Source organism: Boleophthalmus pectinirostris, unplaced genomic scaffold, assembly GCF_026225935.1.
Source record: "Boleophthalmus pectinirostris isolate CB_2022bp ecotype Guang Dong unplaced genomic scaffold, ASM2622593v1 HiC_scaffold_9, whole genome shotgun sequence".
NCBI lineage: Eukaryota > Metazoa > Chordata > Actinopteri > Gobiiformes > Gobiidae > Boleophthalmus > Boleophthalmus pectinirostris.
Genome location: NW_026571541.1, coordinates 31287473 through 31304557, shown reverse-complemented (window position 1 = coordinate 31304557; position 17085 = coordinate 31287473). Strand labels below are relative to the sequence as shown.

Sequence of the window (17085 nt, the reverse complement as noted above, 5' to 3'; positions counted from 1 at the left end):
TTTGCCTTGGTCTTTAAAAGTCTCGGTCTTGGGCTTAAAAGTCTCAGTCTTGTCTCAGTCTCAACCTTTAAAAGTCTCAGTCTTGTCTCGGTCTCAGCTTTTAAAAGTCTCACTCTTGCCTTGGTCTTTAAAAGTCTCGGTCTTGGGCTTTAAAAGTCTCGCTTGTCAGTCTTTTAAAAGTCTCAGTCTTGTCTCGGTCTCAGCCTTTAAAAGTCTCAGTCTTGTCTCGGTCAGGCTTTAAAATCTCACTCTTGTTGTCTTTTAAAGTCTCAGTCTTGTCTCGGTCTCAGGCTTTAAAATCTCACTCTTGCCTTGGTCTTTAAAAGTCTCGGTCTGTCTCGGTCTTGGGCTTTAAAAGTCTCGGACTTGTCTCAGTCTCAGCCTTTAAAAGTCTCAGTCTTGTCTCGGTCGGCCTTTAAAAGTCTCAGTCTTGTCTCGGTTTTTAAAATCTCGGTCTTGTCTCAGCCTTTAAAAGTCTCAGTCTTGTCTCGGTCTCAGCTTTAAAAGTCTCACTCTTGCCTTGGTCTTTAAAAGTCTCGGTCTTGGGCTTTAAAAGTCTCGGACTTGTCTCAGTCTCAGCCTTTAAAAGTCTCAGTCTTGTCTCGGTTTCGGCCTTTAATAGTCTCGGACTTGTCTCAGTCTCAGCCTTTAAAAGTCTCAGTCTTGTCTCGGTCTCAGCCTTTAAAAGTCTCACTCTTGCCTTGGTCTTTAAAAGTCTCGGTCTTGGGCTTTAAAAGTCTCGGACTTGTCTCAGTCTCGGCCTTTAAAAGTCTCAGTCTTGTCTCGGTTTCGGCCTTTAATAGTCTCGGTCTTGTCTCAGCCTTTAAAAGTCTCAGTCTCGGCCTTTAAAATCTCGGTCTTGTCTCGGTTTCGACCCTCAGAGGTCTCGGTCTTGTTCTAGTCTCAGGACCCTGTGGTCTCGGACAGGTCTTGGTCTCGATTAGTGCGGTCTTGACTACAACACAACTATTCATTCAAGATCTTTATATTTAAGTTATTTTCAAAAACATTCATACTCATCATCAAGTTTAAAGAATCAGAAAAAAAAAAAGTTTCTTGTGCGTAAATTGTGCTGAACGTTTGGACAGAAATCTCCCTACTGTAATGTCATCAGTGTGTTTCAGAACCAGGCCCGTCAACAGAAATGTAAGGGCTCGGGGCAAGAAGCCTGACACGTAGTTTACGTCACTCAGTTCAGATATTTTTTGTTGTCCCAAGAGTCAAAAAACAAATAGGAAAACACTCATTTAATATAAAGTTCCTTCTAATTGGAACACTCTTCCCTCATCGATTCATGCATTAACTTCTGTCCTGTTATTTAAAAATGCTCTGGTGCAAAATTTACAGAACCCGTGTATTTGTTTTTGATTATTTTGTTGAATTTTGTTGTTCATCTTGTTGTATTTTGTGACTATATTTGAATTCTGTCTTAGTTTTAGGTTCAAATTTGATTTAATATGTGTCAAACAGTCAAGTGCGAGTGAGTGTGGTTGTGTTGATTTAGTTGTTTTGATGTTTATTTTGATTAATAGGCAGCGGTTCCACTTCTGGACCCCTGAGATCCTGCAACCCTGGGACAACAGACCCTTCTGACCGTATATTTGTGTCTGAAATCAAGAATAAATAAAAATTACAATCATAACAGCGCTACCAAATGCAATAAAAGAAGACGTCTGAATGTAGTTGTGTTTTGACCAGGTAGTTTTCAGTATAATTGTCAGTGTTGTTCATAATTAAAATGAGTAAAAGCAATAAGTATTTAACAATATGTAAAAGACAAAATATAATCTACATTTACTTGAAAAATAGGAAAACATTCAAAGCGTTTTCACCCTACGTTGACGTTAAATCGCCTTTCTGACTTTCTGTTCAGTTCATACTATGCTCTCTGCTGCTATCTAGTGGCAGAGGCACGCACTTGCAAATGAAACATACTTTTACACATACTTTTTACCAACTCTAACACCTTCTCCTGATCTTTTTTTTATCATTCTACACCTTCCAGTCCAAAGTAAATCTGAGCAAAAGACCACATTTTATTTTTTAAGGGCTCCATGAATGTGTTATGTGACAGCGTTTCAGTTTCAGTGGTGGATGAAGTACTCGGTTTTGTTACTTAAAGGCGCATTGCGTAACTTTTGTGGTGGCGCTGGTGTCATTGCTGTGCCTGAAATGTTCCGCAGTATGACATTAAACAGCTCTACTTTATGTTTATTTAATTACAAGTGGTTTTACAGCTCAAAAATACCTAGAAAAACATTCATTCTGACTGTGCGGGGTCGCTTCTCCACAGGTCTGACCTGCAGCTTGCTCTGGTTTGGTCTCCATGACGATAGAAAGGTTTAACTGTGAAACATTCCAGACAAAGCAAAAACATCTTCACGGGAAAAAAAAACTAATTACGGATGGAAAAAGTTACACAAGGCAAGTAAATGTACAGATAAAGACGCAAAAAGTTACTCAAGTAAAAGTAATCACATGAGAAAATCTACTTAGGTAAAAATATTAATGTACAAGTTTAAATGGCGTAGATCCCTTACACTCTGTTGGTAATCTTCTCCATTTGCATAAAATTGGGCGTCACTGTTTTAGTCCCATAAATACATTATATTAAGCTTCTTATTATACACTGCATTAAATGTGCGTTACACCAAAAATAGTTCAAAAACAATGTCCAATTTCACATTTTTAACTCTCCATTAAACAAAATGGATTCTTGTGAGTCTTATGCCACGTTATAATGTTGTTACCTCCTCAAAAACAAACCTAGAGTTTTTGTTTCATTCACACGTTTGAGTAACTCTTTATTATTAGTCAGTCTACCAGAGGCGGCGCGATCATTAGGCAAAAGTAGGCGGCTACATAGGGCCTCGAAACCTGGAGGGGCCCCCAACCAACTTAGCCTGATTCATCAGCCGGTTTCACTTCGTAGAAACCGTCTGACCTCGCAGCATTAGGATTCATTCGCTTGACAGTAGATGGGTACATTTTTCATTTAACCAATCGCTGCTGTTGGGTCGTAATGTATGTAATGTAATCCCGGAGGAAAAAGGGCAATAACATCTTTCCCCTTGATAAAATTCACCAAACATTCTCTTTGTTCCGGCTTTAAATCCTCAATCTCGGGAATCGTTGCCAACACAGAATATGGACGGCTCTTTGCTGATTGGCTGGTGCCCGAACTCGTACTTCAGTTTTTTTTGCGAACCGTCTAGTGTATTCTGATTCCTGACCTAGTCGCTGGAGCCGAGGCCTCAGAGCAACTTGATTTTCTCTCAATATGACATTAAATGAGAGTAGTTTACTTTTAAACAAGAATCATATGAAAAATAATAATAATAATCATATGTAATGGACGTAAACGAAAATGTAATTGTACTAGAAAAAAAATACAACTACTTTCAGTTCTGGTTATCCAGTAGGCGACTTAACTAATAAGACAAGTTTCCAATCCACCATTAATTCAAATAAATAGAGATGTGCGTGTCTCAAGAACAATGCGTAAAAACAGACAATAAATATATTAAAAACAAACAAAACTAAACAATACAGTGCATTATAGTGAGGGCCCCAAACTCAATTTCACCTAGGGTCCCCAAAATTGCTAACTCCGCCACTGCTATGTACGTCTCCAAAGCTCAAAATGTGCTTCTCCACCTTGTGATGTCATGAAGTGGTAGTTTTCGAGTCAACAGCTACGTTTTAACCTTTAGTTCAGTCGAGATCGGCAATTCCATCTGAAATAACCCAAATGGTTCTAGCGGAGGTGTATGGAGTTTAAAAACACAGTAAAGCACTTATATTTGTATTACCGCATGACATCACAAGGTGGAACAGAGTGTTTTCAGTCTGACAGAAGAACTCAGCCGTAATATGCAGGATGAAGAAGTGTGAATGAAACAAAAACACGACTCTGAGGTATGTTTTTAGATCAGAAAATAGCGTAATATGGGCCGTATAATCTCGTAAACCTCAAAGTCTTCAGTCTAGACACTAGAATCGCTGCTTTTCCGTGTCGTCTCCTTTGCCGTCGGAAACTGAAATCTTTTTAAAAAGTTAAACAAAAGTCCGCCTGGCTCGGTTTTCATTTTTGCATTATTAGACATGTTAGAATCACTCTGCTCGATTTCCGCGAATTCCTGAGCGTCGTCTTGTAACGTACTTTCTTCTTTCTGAGTCCCTTCAAAGTCGCCGCCTTTTTTCTTGGGTGTCCTAGGGGGCGATAGCGTACACCCGTCTTCAACCTCGTCCGTTTTGGGAACTTTGGGCGGCAAAGTATGGCGCCTCCCGATATTCCTTTGCGTCGGCGATGGCGGGCCAGTCAGCAGCATCGCTAAATCTTCGTCGTTCGGATCGTCCATGTAACTTTGTATGTCTTCGTCGATGGTGCGCTGCCGCTGGATGGGAGATCTGGGTTTTTCCGAGGTACTTTCCACGGACGAAACACTGCCGCGGCTGTTCTGGAATTTCAAAACCTTTTTCGAAACTTCCCGTAATTTCTCAGCCTCTTCGGCGGTGTTGTCCTCGAAGTTTTCATCGTTGCTTTCTATGCCAGACGTTGGTCTAGAAGAAACGCTCTTGGTTCTACTGGAAGAATCTGTTTGAGAGTCTTTAGCTACGACAAATTCCGATTTTTCTGTTAAAGTTAGTTTTTTTTCAGTATTCTTCGGTTTATCGGTAATATCCGCTGCCGAATTCCACTCTTTCTTGCCCAATTCCTTAATCTTTAAACGGGGACTTCTATTGGCGATAGCGTTGGGTATATTGTCTTGCGAAGAGATCTCGACGAGGCTGCCGTTGAGGGGGCTGCCGTTGGGCGGGGTGCCGTGAGTAGAAAATGGACGCCCCGCTTTCCTCCGGATGCCCCGCCTGCTGACGAAGCTGTGGAGCACGGACTCTAGGGAGACCCCGCCCAGCTCTTTGTCGTGGGTGGAGCAGGAGGCGATGGAGCGGCGTTTCAGGGCGGTCTGGAGTCTCTCCGCGTGGCGACGTTTCATTTCGGTCACCTCGCGCGCTTTGTTTTCCTGTGAGGGAGAAACGAAAAGAGGGTTTATGCTGTGACAGTGTAGAGAAATGAACAGGACATTTCAGCGACTCAAACACACAAAATAACAGCACATATTTACGCTTGTTACGATAATTACTACACTACTTTACTGTACTACTATATCGGACTTTGTTCAATACGTGACAGATGGAACAGTCATTTTTGGAGCTCAATATTTATCATAATACTTTTTCTTTGTACTTGCGGGGAACTTTTTGTTATTTTTTTGGAAACTTTTCTGAAGATCTGAGCTGTAGACGGTTGAATAAATAACTTCTATGACTCATTAAGCTAAACTCAAATTCACAGAGGGTCAAAATTAAAAACTGGGACTAAGTCGTGGGCCAAACAAAATATTTATTGAAAAGTTTCAACAACATCTGCATGTTTTCTCTTCTTAAACCTTTTCTTAATAAAATAAATGTTTAATAATAGTTTTGCTTAAACACTGAATCCAGGACAAGCATAATATAAAAGAATAACGATTTTTAAAATAAATTATGTCTATAGTCTATCTGTAGCCAGCAGGACAGCTCCAAAACATTTTGATATGATCTCGCGGGCCAAACATAATTATATTGTGGACCAAATTTGGTCCCAGGGCCTGAGTCCATATATTTATTTCATATTTTTTATTTATTTCATATATTTATTGAATGTTCTTTAACAAAACTGTACATAAAGAATATTTTTTGTGGGAAATCATGTGTCAAAATAACATTCTTTCTTATCGTCTATGTTTTCTTCACCAATGTGTCGTACTTCAGAATTTGTTATGATAAGAGACCTACACTATTTATATTGTGTTGGCAAGCTTTTCTATTATAACAGCTTATAGAAGACTACTGAAAAAAAAAAAAAAAGTGGAGAAAATCATGCAGCACAACACATCAGCACAAAGGCCCAATGACACTATTGAATACAAGTAATGGGGATTGATTCAAGTATCCTAGAACGAATACTTAATAATAAATAATAACAATAATGCACTGGATTAATATAGTGCATTATTCATTTACTCCACAGCTGTAGCCACGACACAGCTGCCCTGGGACAGACTGACGGAAGAGAGCAATGTTTCCCGCAGCACTTTATAGTTAGGGTGGCTGCCTTGACAACGAGTGGCCCCCGCCTTGACCTTGCCTAATCAGTTTTCTGCGGGAAACACTGGAGATTCTGCCAATCTGTGCCATCCAACCACCACCAACAGCACTTACGCACACCACAACCTTCATACTAGACAATGTGGATGAAAAGTCTTGCCTAAGGACACAACAACAGCTGGCATTACAGGTATACTCAGTTGTCTCCCGTCCAAATACAAAACCAGGGCCGGCTTCAGTAGCATGACACTGCAAAACCCGGGAATCCCTCCTCCAAACCCTGTTCTTTGTGTACCTGGGTGTATGTTCGGTCTTTGAAATGGATTACGTGATGTGTGGTTGTTTTCATGTTCCCAAACTCTATTTATAGCCAGTAGCCACAACTATCCGCTATAAGTGCCCTGGCGTCCATGTGAACCACAGGCTGGACCGGAGGGACAACAGTAAAGCTCTGTACAAAGAGAACATGAGGAGACTCTACTTCCTAAACTTCATAGAAAAGCTCAGGGCTTTTCCATGTGTGCAGCAAGTTCCTAGAGATCTTCTACCGGTCTGTGGAGGCCAGCGCTCTGGACGTCGCTGTGGTCTCCTGGGCGAGTACAGGGGAGTAAAATGGACTTTGGGCGGATTGACAAACTGACCCATAAAGCTGGTCATGTGAAAACCGCTCATCACTGACACTCCTGCTCACCCACTGCACCAGACTATAGAGGGACAGATAATACTCCCTACAACTGTACAACAACTCACCCACTGCACCAGACTATAGAGGGACAGATAATACTCCCTACAACTGTACAACAACTCACCCACTGCACCAGACTATAGAGGGACAGATAATACTCCCTACAACTGTACAACAACTCACCCACTGCACCAGACTATAGAGGACAGATAATACTCCCTACAACTGTACAACAACTCACCCACTGCACCAGACTATAGAGGGACAGATAATACTCCCTACAACTGTACAACAACTCACCCACTGCACCAGACTTATAGAGGGACAGATAATACTCCCTACAACTGTACAACAACTCACCCACTGCACCAGACTATAGAGGGACAGATAATACTCCCTACAACTGTACAACAACTCACCCACTGCACCAGACTATAGAGGGGGACAGATAATACTCCCTACAACTGTACAACAACTCACCCACTGCACCAGACTATAGGACAGACATGTCAAACTCAGGTCCGGGGTCCAGATTTGGCCCGTGACATAATTATATTTGGCCCGTGAGATCATATCAAATATGGATCAGAGCTGCCCACTGGCTACAGATAGACTATAGAGACATTATTTATATATTTTAAAAAAAATGTTATTATTTTATGTTATGCTTGTTCTGGATTCAGTGTTTAAGTAAATCTATCATTAAACATTTATTTTAATAAGAAAAGATTTAACGTTACACATCTCAAAAGAAGAGAAAACATGCAGATGTTATTGAAATTTCTCAATAAATATTTAATTTGGCCCATGACTTAGTCCCAGTTTTTAATTTTGGCCTCTGTGAATTTGAGTTTGACAACCCTGCTATAGAGGGACAGTTAATACTCCCTACAACTGTACAACAACTCACCTTTATGTAACAGATAATACTCCCTACAACTGTACAACAACTCACCTTATGTAACAGATAATACTCCCTACAACTGTACAACTCACCCTTATGTAACAGATAATACTCCCTACAACTGTACAACAACTCACCTTATGTAACAGATAATACTCCCTACAACTGTACAACAACTCACCTTTATGTAACAGATAATACTCCCTACAACTGTACAACAACTCACCTTTATGTAACAGATAATACTCCCTACAACTGTACAACAACTCACCTTTATGTAACAGATAATACTCCCTACAACTGTACAACTCACCTTTATGTAACAGATAATACTCCCTACAACTGTACAACAACTCACCTTATGTAACAGATAATACTCCCTACAACTGTACAACTCACCTTTATGTAACAGATAATACTCCCTACAACTGTACAACTCACCTTTATGTAACAGATAATACTCCCTACAACTGTACAACAACTCACCTTTATGTAACAGATAATACTCCCTACAACTCACTCTTATGTAACAGATAAGGACAGACTGTATTTATATTACTTTTTTAAAACTTATATTTATATTACTATATTTCTATTTTTTACATATACGTTTATATAATTATGTCTCTTGATATTTTTATTGCTACTTATTTGGAAGTTGTATTACTATTTTTATATTTTTTTACTCTTTGTTACTGTAATATAAAGTGATGCGTGAGCTACTGTGTCCAAGTAATTTCCCTTGTGGATAAATAAAGTTTAAGCATAAATCCTCAGTATGACACAGTGGTTGCGTTCAAATTACAGTGGATTAAAACCAAAACCAAAGTGACGGAGCGGAGAGCCCCACCTGTATGGCCCGGATGAACCTCTGGCAGAAGGAGTGGAAGATGGAGCAGCATTCCTCGAGTTTAAACTTGCTGGGATCCTCACAGAAATACTCGGCCACAGAGTCACTGAGCGAGGACAGCTCCTGGAGATCTGCCTCCATGTCCCGCAGGCTCACCTCCGCCTCCTGCACCAGGAAATTTCATGCTTATTTAACTTTGTACAACTGATTAAAACATAACAATTGCTGTGCTTCCTGTTTAATTGAACTGCAGGGATAAATGAGTGATACAAATCGAATCTTGAGCCATGTTATAAGGTTTTACTTCATTATAAACAGAGCCTATTGTGATCTGGCTCCAAAGAAAATAGTTTGGCAGATAAACCACTCCTAGTTTTCCATCCTCTCTCAGGCTATGTTTATATGTCACTTATATCACTTTTTATTCCGCGTTTAGGGCCTGTGAACGCTTGCAGGTAAAAACGACAAAGTATTTTATCAGAAGTGGCTTTCGTTTAGACCACAGGTGTCAAACATACGGCCCGGGGGCCAGATGCGGCCCTCCAAGACCTTTAATCTGGCCCTCGGCTGATTTTCTACTCAAAATATTTTAATTCTATTTTTTATTAAAATCTTGTTAATTTTCTGTGGTGTTTATCACAGCAGCGTCTCCAGCGTCTCTGTACGTGGCCCCTCCCACCAGAGCAGCACAAATGAAGACTTGTCTCTTTCCAAACGCTCTTAAAGGACGATCGTTTTGACTGTTGACCGTGACACCCTCATCAGAAAAATGTCCAACATGAGAAAAGTGGAGCCGAGTGCAGGATTTTACAACAAAAATTGACTTATTCCTGTTTACATACAAGTTCATGTTAAAACATTGTGTTGAAATTGGATTTTTCTTAAAGTTTCAGTTTGTTCATAATATTATAATATTTTGTAAAAGAAAGAGTTCATCAATTAAAAAAAGATTTCTGTAATAAATTTGTGTTTCTCTGCACAAATATTTGAACTTATTGTTATTTTTGGGCTTTATATGACATCCGGCCCCTTTGGATCAAAGTCGGTTGAATACGGCCCCCGGACCAAAATGAGTTTGACACCCCTGGTTTAGACGGTGAAGGCGTTTTTGGGGCTTAAAAATGCAAAAATCTAAAACCACCTCAAATTCCAAATTTTGCGTCACCGTATGCACTTCCGATAAAATATTTTGTTGTTTTTACCCGCAAGCGTTCTCGTGTAAACAGGCCCTCAGTAAAAACATGGGATGCACCGATACAATACTGGTATAGTTTTTCATAGAGCCGATATCAGTTCCAAAATATCGTTTTGGTCAATAAACTATTTTAATGACACTCAAAACGTCTTGTAACATAAACACTTTTTAATTTTAAATGATAAGTAAAAGCTGCAAAATACATAGGATTTTTTTCCATTAGATAGAAGTGTTTAATGGAAAGAAATTCCAGGATCAGCAAATACTTAACACAAAAGTTCTGAAATAGGTATCGTATCGTATCGTATTTATGTTCATGAAATGTTAAAGAGAGCTGAAAACTGTAATGAATCAATTTTTGTGTGTGTTTTTCTTTCATATGATTAGAGTGTGTAAAACAGGTTTTGTTGATTCTCTAATTTCCACTTAATTTGGTAGAATAAAACCTGTTGTAAATATAAACTTATAGTTTTACACCAACTGAGAAGCAGTTTGTGAAGTAGAGAGTTCTATTTTAGAGACACACTGATCACACTGGGAGATTTTTATCAAAAAAATTATACACAATTTAATTTTGAACATGATTTCAACTAAATAAAGGTGTTTTTGTGAATTTTTATTTGTTAAAAAAGATTTTCTGCTACATAATTACATACATAGTTTTAGACCACTGTATATGAACAGTTGTGGAATGTGATGAGAAAGTAAAATTTGAAACCTAAAAAATGGCCAGACTGGGAAAGAAAGCGTAAAATGTTTTGTAAAATCTTAAATATAATGATTTTAACTGTGTTTTAGTAAAATGTGTAGCCCAATCTGTCATATGGATTTTAATTTCTTAATAAAAGAATTCAGTCTCCAAAATCACCTCTAGAAAGTCCTCCATCTGCTCCTTTAGATCCTTCTGCTTCGCTGAATCCTCTTTGGCTTCTTGAACTTTTTTCACCTGCCGCGCAAACTCCGCTTCAATGTCGGCTTTGTTCATTCTGAAAAATAAAATTAAGGAAACACGACGAAAATCAGCTTGATGAGTAAGTATTTAAAATATTGAGTAAAAGTTAAATGTGCACTATGTAACTTTTCTGGTACAGGGTCCATGTTAGTGTTTTTTTCTTGGAATATTCTACCTACAGTATGACATTTAATTTAACTATCTCCATGGAGACAAACAGGCCACATCACTAGGCAAAGTTAGAGGTCTGATCTGTGGAGAAGTGGGTCCTCTCACAGTCAGAAAGCAAATCTTTGTGGTAGTTTTGAGAAATAAAAACACCTGTAAATGAATAAATACAAGATACACTACTGGTCAAAAGTTTTAGAACACCAAATTTTTTCCAGTTTTTTACTGTTTACTGTTGATCAAAACATATTCTAAACTTTTGATTCATGAAAGTGTCCATCTTTGGCAGATATAAAAGCTGAACACACTCGTGGCTCGTTCTTTTTACAACAGAAATCAAATATTTTTCAGAAAGTTTTTCCCAAGTCTGTTGCAGAAGTTCCCATAAATGTGTGGCACTTGTAGGTTTCTTGACTTTTACTTTTCTGTCCAGTTCATCCCAAAACCAGCTCGATGGGGTTTAAGTCTGGAGACTGTGCTGCTGAACTCGCCATGTTTTCAAGCTTTACCATCTTGTTCTTTTTTCCTGATGTAGTTTTGGCAGAGCTTTGTATCTTGTATCATTTTGTTTTTTACCTCTGTCCGTTCAGTTTTTACCTTTGTACCATTTCAAGCTCTTCATTGGACTTGCACGACTTGAATTGCAATAAATAACTGGAAAGATTAGGGTGTTCTAAAGGTTTTGACAAGCAGATGGCAGACCCTCTACCAGGAAAGTTAAGAAGTGCACCTAGATTTTGTCGCACCATTGTAAACGAGAGAGTAAAAAAGTACCTTGATGCTGCCTCGATGTGTTGCAGTTGTTCTGGGAAGGTGAGGAGAGCTGCATCCACCTTCTGTGCTTGCTGTAAATAAAAGACAACAAAAAAGAAAAGGTTTAAAGGGCCCATATTACACTGTTTTCTGATCTATGTTATAATTAGTGCTGTTATGCGATAAAAAAAATTGAGAGATTAATTAATTATGATCTGTAATTAATTAATCTAATTAATCTCATTTTAATCTCACCTAAAAATTGCTGAGAAAAGCTTCAATTTGAGGTATTTTCATTTAAATTCATTATTACATTATTGTGGCAGATCAAAAGACTGATATAGAACAAAAAAAAGTGACTTTATAAAGTCATTTATTGTTTAACAAATCTCTTCAATTTGGCTGTTGAGCCCAAGTCTCCATGAATAAGAAACTGTTTGCTGTAAAGTAGCAAAGACGAGGAAATCTGAACATAATAACTTTTGTCTACTTAAAGACAATAAAAAGTCCAGTCTTTCCTTAACCATATTAAAAATATTATTGATAGAGAAATGCTTTATATATGAGATCACTGGTTTTAGTCCTGTTTAGTCCTGGTTTACCTGTCCTTTAGTTTTTAGTCCTGGTTTAGACTGGTTTAGTCCTGGTTTAGACCTGGTTTTAGTTCTGGTTTAGACCTGGTTTAGTCCTGGTTTTAGTTCTGGTTTTAGTCCTGGTTTAGTCCTGGTTTAGACCTGGTTTTAGTTCTGGTTTAGACCTGGTTTAGTCCTGGACTGGATTAGTCCTGGTTTTAGTCTTGGTGTTAGTTCTGGTTTAGAGGCTCACAGGAGGAAGCGCGGTTTACGCAGCGTAGCGAGAAAACACGATCCACACGCGGCTCACGGGAGGACAGCGGTGTCCGAGCAGTGTCTACGGAAGGAAACGTGGTCCGCGCGTTCTCAGGTTGATGACGATGATGAAGGTGTGTGTTTGTGTGTGTTTGTTGTTTGTGTTTGTGTGTGTTTGTGTGCGTGTCCCCTCATGTGGCAGGTCACTATAGGACAGTAGTGCAGACATCATGAGCCTATGCAGGTTGTTTTCAGGCGATTTTATATTTGTTATTTTCTTTTATATTTCACGTCGGGAGAATAATTTCCAAGACACGAATGCGTTTTACCTGTGCACTGCTGCCTCTGTTCTACTGGCTACTGGACGTTTACATCGCTCTTACTGCGCGCGTTTTGTGTGGGTTTCCGACAATGAGTGGAATTACCGAAATAAAAAAATGTATAAATGTGTTTTTTTTGTGTGTGTGTTGTTGTCCCAACATTCACACATGTTTAACACACACAACCTGCATATTTAGGCTGAGTTCTTCTCTGTTCCACCTTGTGATGTCATGAACAAACTCCTTACACCTTCACTAGATTGTATATTCGAAGTTACTTATTAATTAACAAAAATACCTTCACGAGAATCATTTGGATAATATGTTCTATTCACGGTTACGTCACAAACCGGGAAAACGTTTGGAAACACGAGACGGCAACTTCTGGTGTAGTTCTCGACGCTGGACTCGCCGAATCATCCTGAATTTGGTGCCTCATCTTGTCTAATCACATGTTCCCAGTGCGCTCGGAGTTGTGCGTCAGTGTGGAAATGATGAAAACTGAGGTGTGGTTGTAATTATTGATCAGCCGAACATAAAGGAACGCTACAATGACATGTAAATGAAGAAAACTGGGATATTTTCTCATTTTTCCTAGATTTTGTCAGACTTACTACCGCAAATAGATCCAGCTGGACGTAGTAATCGCGTCTTTCCAAACGTCTTCCCGGTTTGTGACATAAATGTGAATAGAGCCTATTTCACTCAAGGAACTACACTGCATCACAAGGTTATGTATTTTGTATTTTATGTATTTTCTATGTTATAATGTTTTCTCATCACAAACAAACCTGGAGTTGTGTTTTGTTTCATTCATATTTAACACAAAAACCCTGGACAAAAAGTGCTTTTTAAGTTGAATAATCTGGTTAATTTCAGTCCTGGGATTGCCAATCTTTGCTTAAACAAAACATTAAAACAAAGCAAAACAGAGCATTTTGAGCTTTGGAGATGTAGACAGACTAATAATAAAGGATTACTCAAACATGTGAAAGAAACAAAACACAACTCCTGGTATGTTTTGATGAAGAAACAACATTACAACATACCTTAAACCTCACGGGAGTAAATTTTGCGCAATACAGGACCTTTAAGGAGAGGCAAAGCCCACTCAGAGTAAGAATATTATGTATACGCATGTTTTCGAAGTATATTTAAAAAAAATACTAGTAAATAATTATAAAAAAAAACCAAGATACAAGATATTCTAAGCAAAAACATGTAGTTAATGGAAAAGTTACACAGTGCACCTCTGACAATCACAGTTAAACTAAATACTCATTGATAATAGCTCAGAGAAAAGTAGTTACCATGACAACATAGTGCATGAGGTTCATCCCTGGTTTGTTGGCCTTGGTGTCCACAAGTTTCAGCAGAGACGCCATCCGGAAACCAATGGCACTTCCAGCGTAGCCTCCCTAAAGTCAACATATTTTTAGTTATGATGGAAAATAAAGCTTTAAAAACTTGAACTATTTGACTTACGGCGTTCATGTAATTCCCCGTCTTCAGCACCAGTCGAATAACAGAGTGGAGCTGGTCGGAGTCTAACAGCTCTGAAAACATACGGACAGAGAGTTAGAAATGTAAAAAAAAAATGGTCATGGTTCATGTTTTGTAGTGGCTGTTTTTGCTTATTTTCGTGTATCTTTTTCCTTTAGTGTTGCGTGGCCATGGTGTTTTATTTTGACATTTGTCCTGTCGGCTTCTAGTTTTGAGTTTTACTTCCTGTCTTGAGTGTTTACCCTGCCTTAATTTGTGTTTCATCTGTGTCTGTGCGCATTTAGGCTACGTTTATATGATGACGGTCTGAACAGAAGACGCAAAGTCACCTTTTTATTCCGCGTTTAGATGAGTGTTTTCAGGAGGAAATCTGCGTGTATACAGTGACGCAAAAGTGTGTGGAATTCGATTGGGTTTGTTTGTACTTAAAGCAACAAGGGCGTCTTTGGACATACGGAAGTTTTCACGCCACGCATTTTCATCGGCTACTCCGTCCACAAAGTTGTTCCACCATCGACTGGTTCTCCAGGTCTCGTCCATAACCGTCTGACTCGACGAACTGGTGCCTCCAGAATTTGACAGAGGTGATTGCAGATCCTTCTCTGTTCACTAATAGTATCTCTCCAGATTCTGTACATTTGTTGGGAGCCTCCTGTAAGTTTATTAGAGCTGCCAGAGCAGATTGAAGGTCCAACGCACGGAAATGATCCGACATGTTTGTTTCTGTGTACTGTATGTTTGTGACGTAAACATGTACGCGACCGACGTGAGCAGATCTGACCAGAGTTTTGCGTCTTGGGCAGTGTAGACGGAAACGCTACGGCGAAGCGTATTCAACTTTTCCACTCTGATTTTTGCATTTTTAAGGCCCCAGGCCTTAGTTCTAAATTTCTGCAAGTTCTCTTTCCTGCTGCACAAGCCTGGTCTGTGATTGGTGGAGCAAGTCGCCCACTCACCTGCAGCCACCTCCCCCTAGGAGGCCAGCACCTGTTCGGGGCTGCTGGCCTTGGTGGCCAGTCTGCCATTTTGGTTTTGTGTTTGTGTGTTAGTTCTGTTTTGTGCCTTTTTGATTTGGTCATCGATTCTGTTTGTGGGTTTATGTGGTTTAATTTGGGGAACTTGTGTTTTAGTTTAGTGTGTGTCTAAGTTTTACCACTCGTTTTTGTGTAAGCCTGCGTGACCCCTTTTCTGGCAAAAACTCTGTTTATTCTGTTGTTCTGTTTCTTAGTTTAGGTTGTTTTCTGTATATTTTTAGTGTTTTGTTAATTTACCTTTACATTCCTGTTAATTAAACAACTTAATTTATTCCATTTTACATCTTGTTTTATTTTTGTTACTTCCCTCAGATTTAACAAGCCTCAAAAACGCCGTCGCCGTCTAAAGGAAAGGCACTTCCAATAAAATATTCTGTTGTTTTTATCCGCAAGCGTTCTCGTGTAAGCAGACCCTCAGTTTAGTTTAGATTTTTGGATTTATGGTTCTTTTTTTAACTTCAACTGCAGTCCTGTATTTTGGGTCCTCCCTCTGTTTTTTCATGACAAAGATACAATTCAGTAATATGTTTATCCTCATTAAAAGGACCTATATTACACAAAATGGAGTCTCATGAGCTTTTAGTCATGTTAGAATGTGGTTACCTCCTCAAAAACATGCTTGAAGTTGTGTTTTGTTTCATTCACCTTTTATACCTTTTATTTTTTATTAGTCTGTCTACATCTCCCAAGCTCAAAATGCTCTATTTTGCTTTGTTTTAACGTTTTGTTTAAGTAAAGATTGGCAATCCCAGGACTGAAATTAACCAAATTATTCTAGTGAAAGTGTATGGAGTTTAAAAACGCAGTCGAGCACTTCCTGTCCAGGGTTTTTATGTTAAATATGAATGAAAAAAAAAAAACACAACTCCAGGTCTGTTTGTGACGAGGAAACAACATTATAACATAGATAAAATTGTTTAATATGGTCCCCTTTAAAGAAACACGATGTAACTTTTCTGGTGGAGGGTCTGCTTGCTTTGTCTGGATGTTCCACAGTATTGCATTAACGAGCAGATGAGCACCATGTCAAGTCACGGGTCAGATCTGTGGAGCGGTGACCCCACTCACGGTCAGAATGTATTACTATATTTCAATACGTTTTAGCGATAAACCGCCTGTGATTGAACAAATGGGTGATAAATATATTTAATGTCATACTGTGGAACATTCCAGACAAAGCAATAGTGACTCTCCACCAGAAAAGTGACACAGTGCGGCTTTAAATAAACACATAGCAGCATTACCTTTTCCTGCAGTTATCAAAGTGCCGACGAAGCCTTTGAGTTCATCCATGAGCGGGAAAAACTCTTCTTTGAGCACCAGGCTGTTCAGACAGTCCTCGTAACTGAAAAATAAAACGTTTTCTATTATTACGACATTTATTTCTGTATTTCACAAAATTAGATTTACATAAAATTACGTTAAAGGTGCATTGTGTAACTTTTCTAGTGGAAGGTCCGTCAAATGCTTTTTCTCCGCTCACTTCCCCTTTAGTCAAAGTTTCATTGTTTTGTTTTATAAATATAATTTTTGAGCTATAAATGTTCTAAGCACACCCGTAATAGCTTGCGCCCAAATGAACAGGTAAATACACGTCTGAATAATTTATGAAAATAGTAGATTCCCGTTTAATGTAGGCGTGATAATTCTGTCAGGCAGCATAAGGAATGTAAGGTAGAGCCGTTTAATGTCAGGCAAAGCGATAACATCTCCATGGAAACAAGCAGGTAGCGGACACTCCACG

The 17085-nt window shown here is 38.9% G+C and overlaps 1 protein-coding gene across 1 annotated transcript in view; it reads right to left on the bottom strand.

Annotated features, from left to right (window-relative positions):
- Positions 1-2492: 2492 nt before the first annotated feature.
- The window catches only part of fhdc4 (FH2 domain containing 4), a 40283-nt gene continuing 25690 nt past the window's right edge, over positions 2493-17085 (bottom strand). Inside the window, exons 5-11 of the mRNA XM_020927799.2 lie at positions 16586-16686; positions 14290-14360; positions 14115-14222; positions 11679-11749; positions 10653-10770; positions 8590-8754; positions 2493-5024 (exon numbers count right to left, since the gene is read on the bottom strand). Coding sequence (XP_020783458.2) covers positions 3987-5024; positions 8590-8754; positions 10653-10770; positions 11679-11749; positions 14115-14222; positions 14290-14360; positions 16586-16686 — 1672 coding nt within the window. The 3' untranslated portion in view covers positions 2493-3986. The remainder of the gene's footprint in view (positions 5025-8589; positions 8755-10652; positions 10771-11678; positions 11750-14114; positions 14223-14289; positions 14361-16585; positions 16687-17085) is intronic.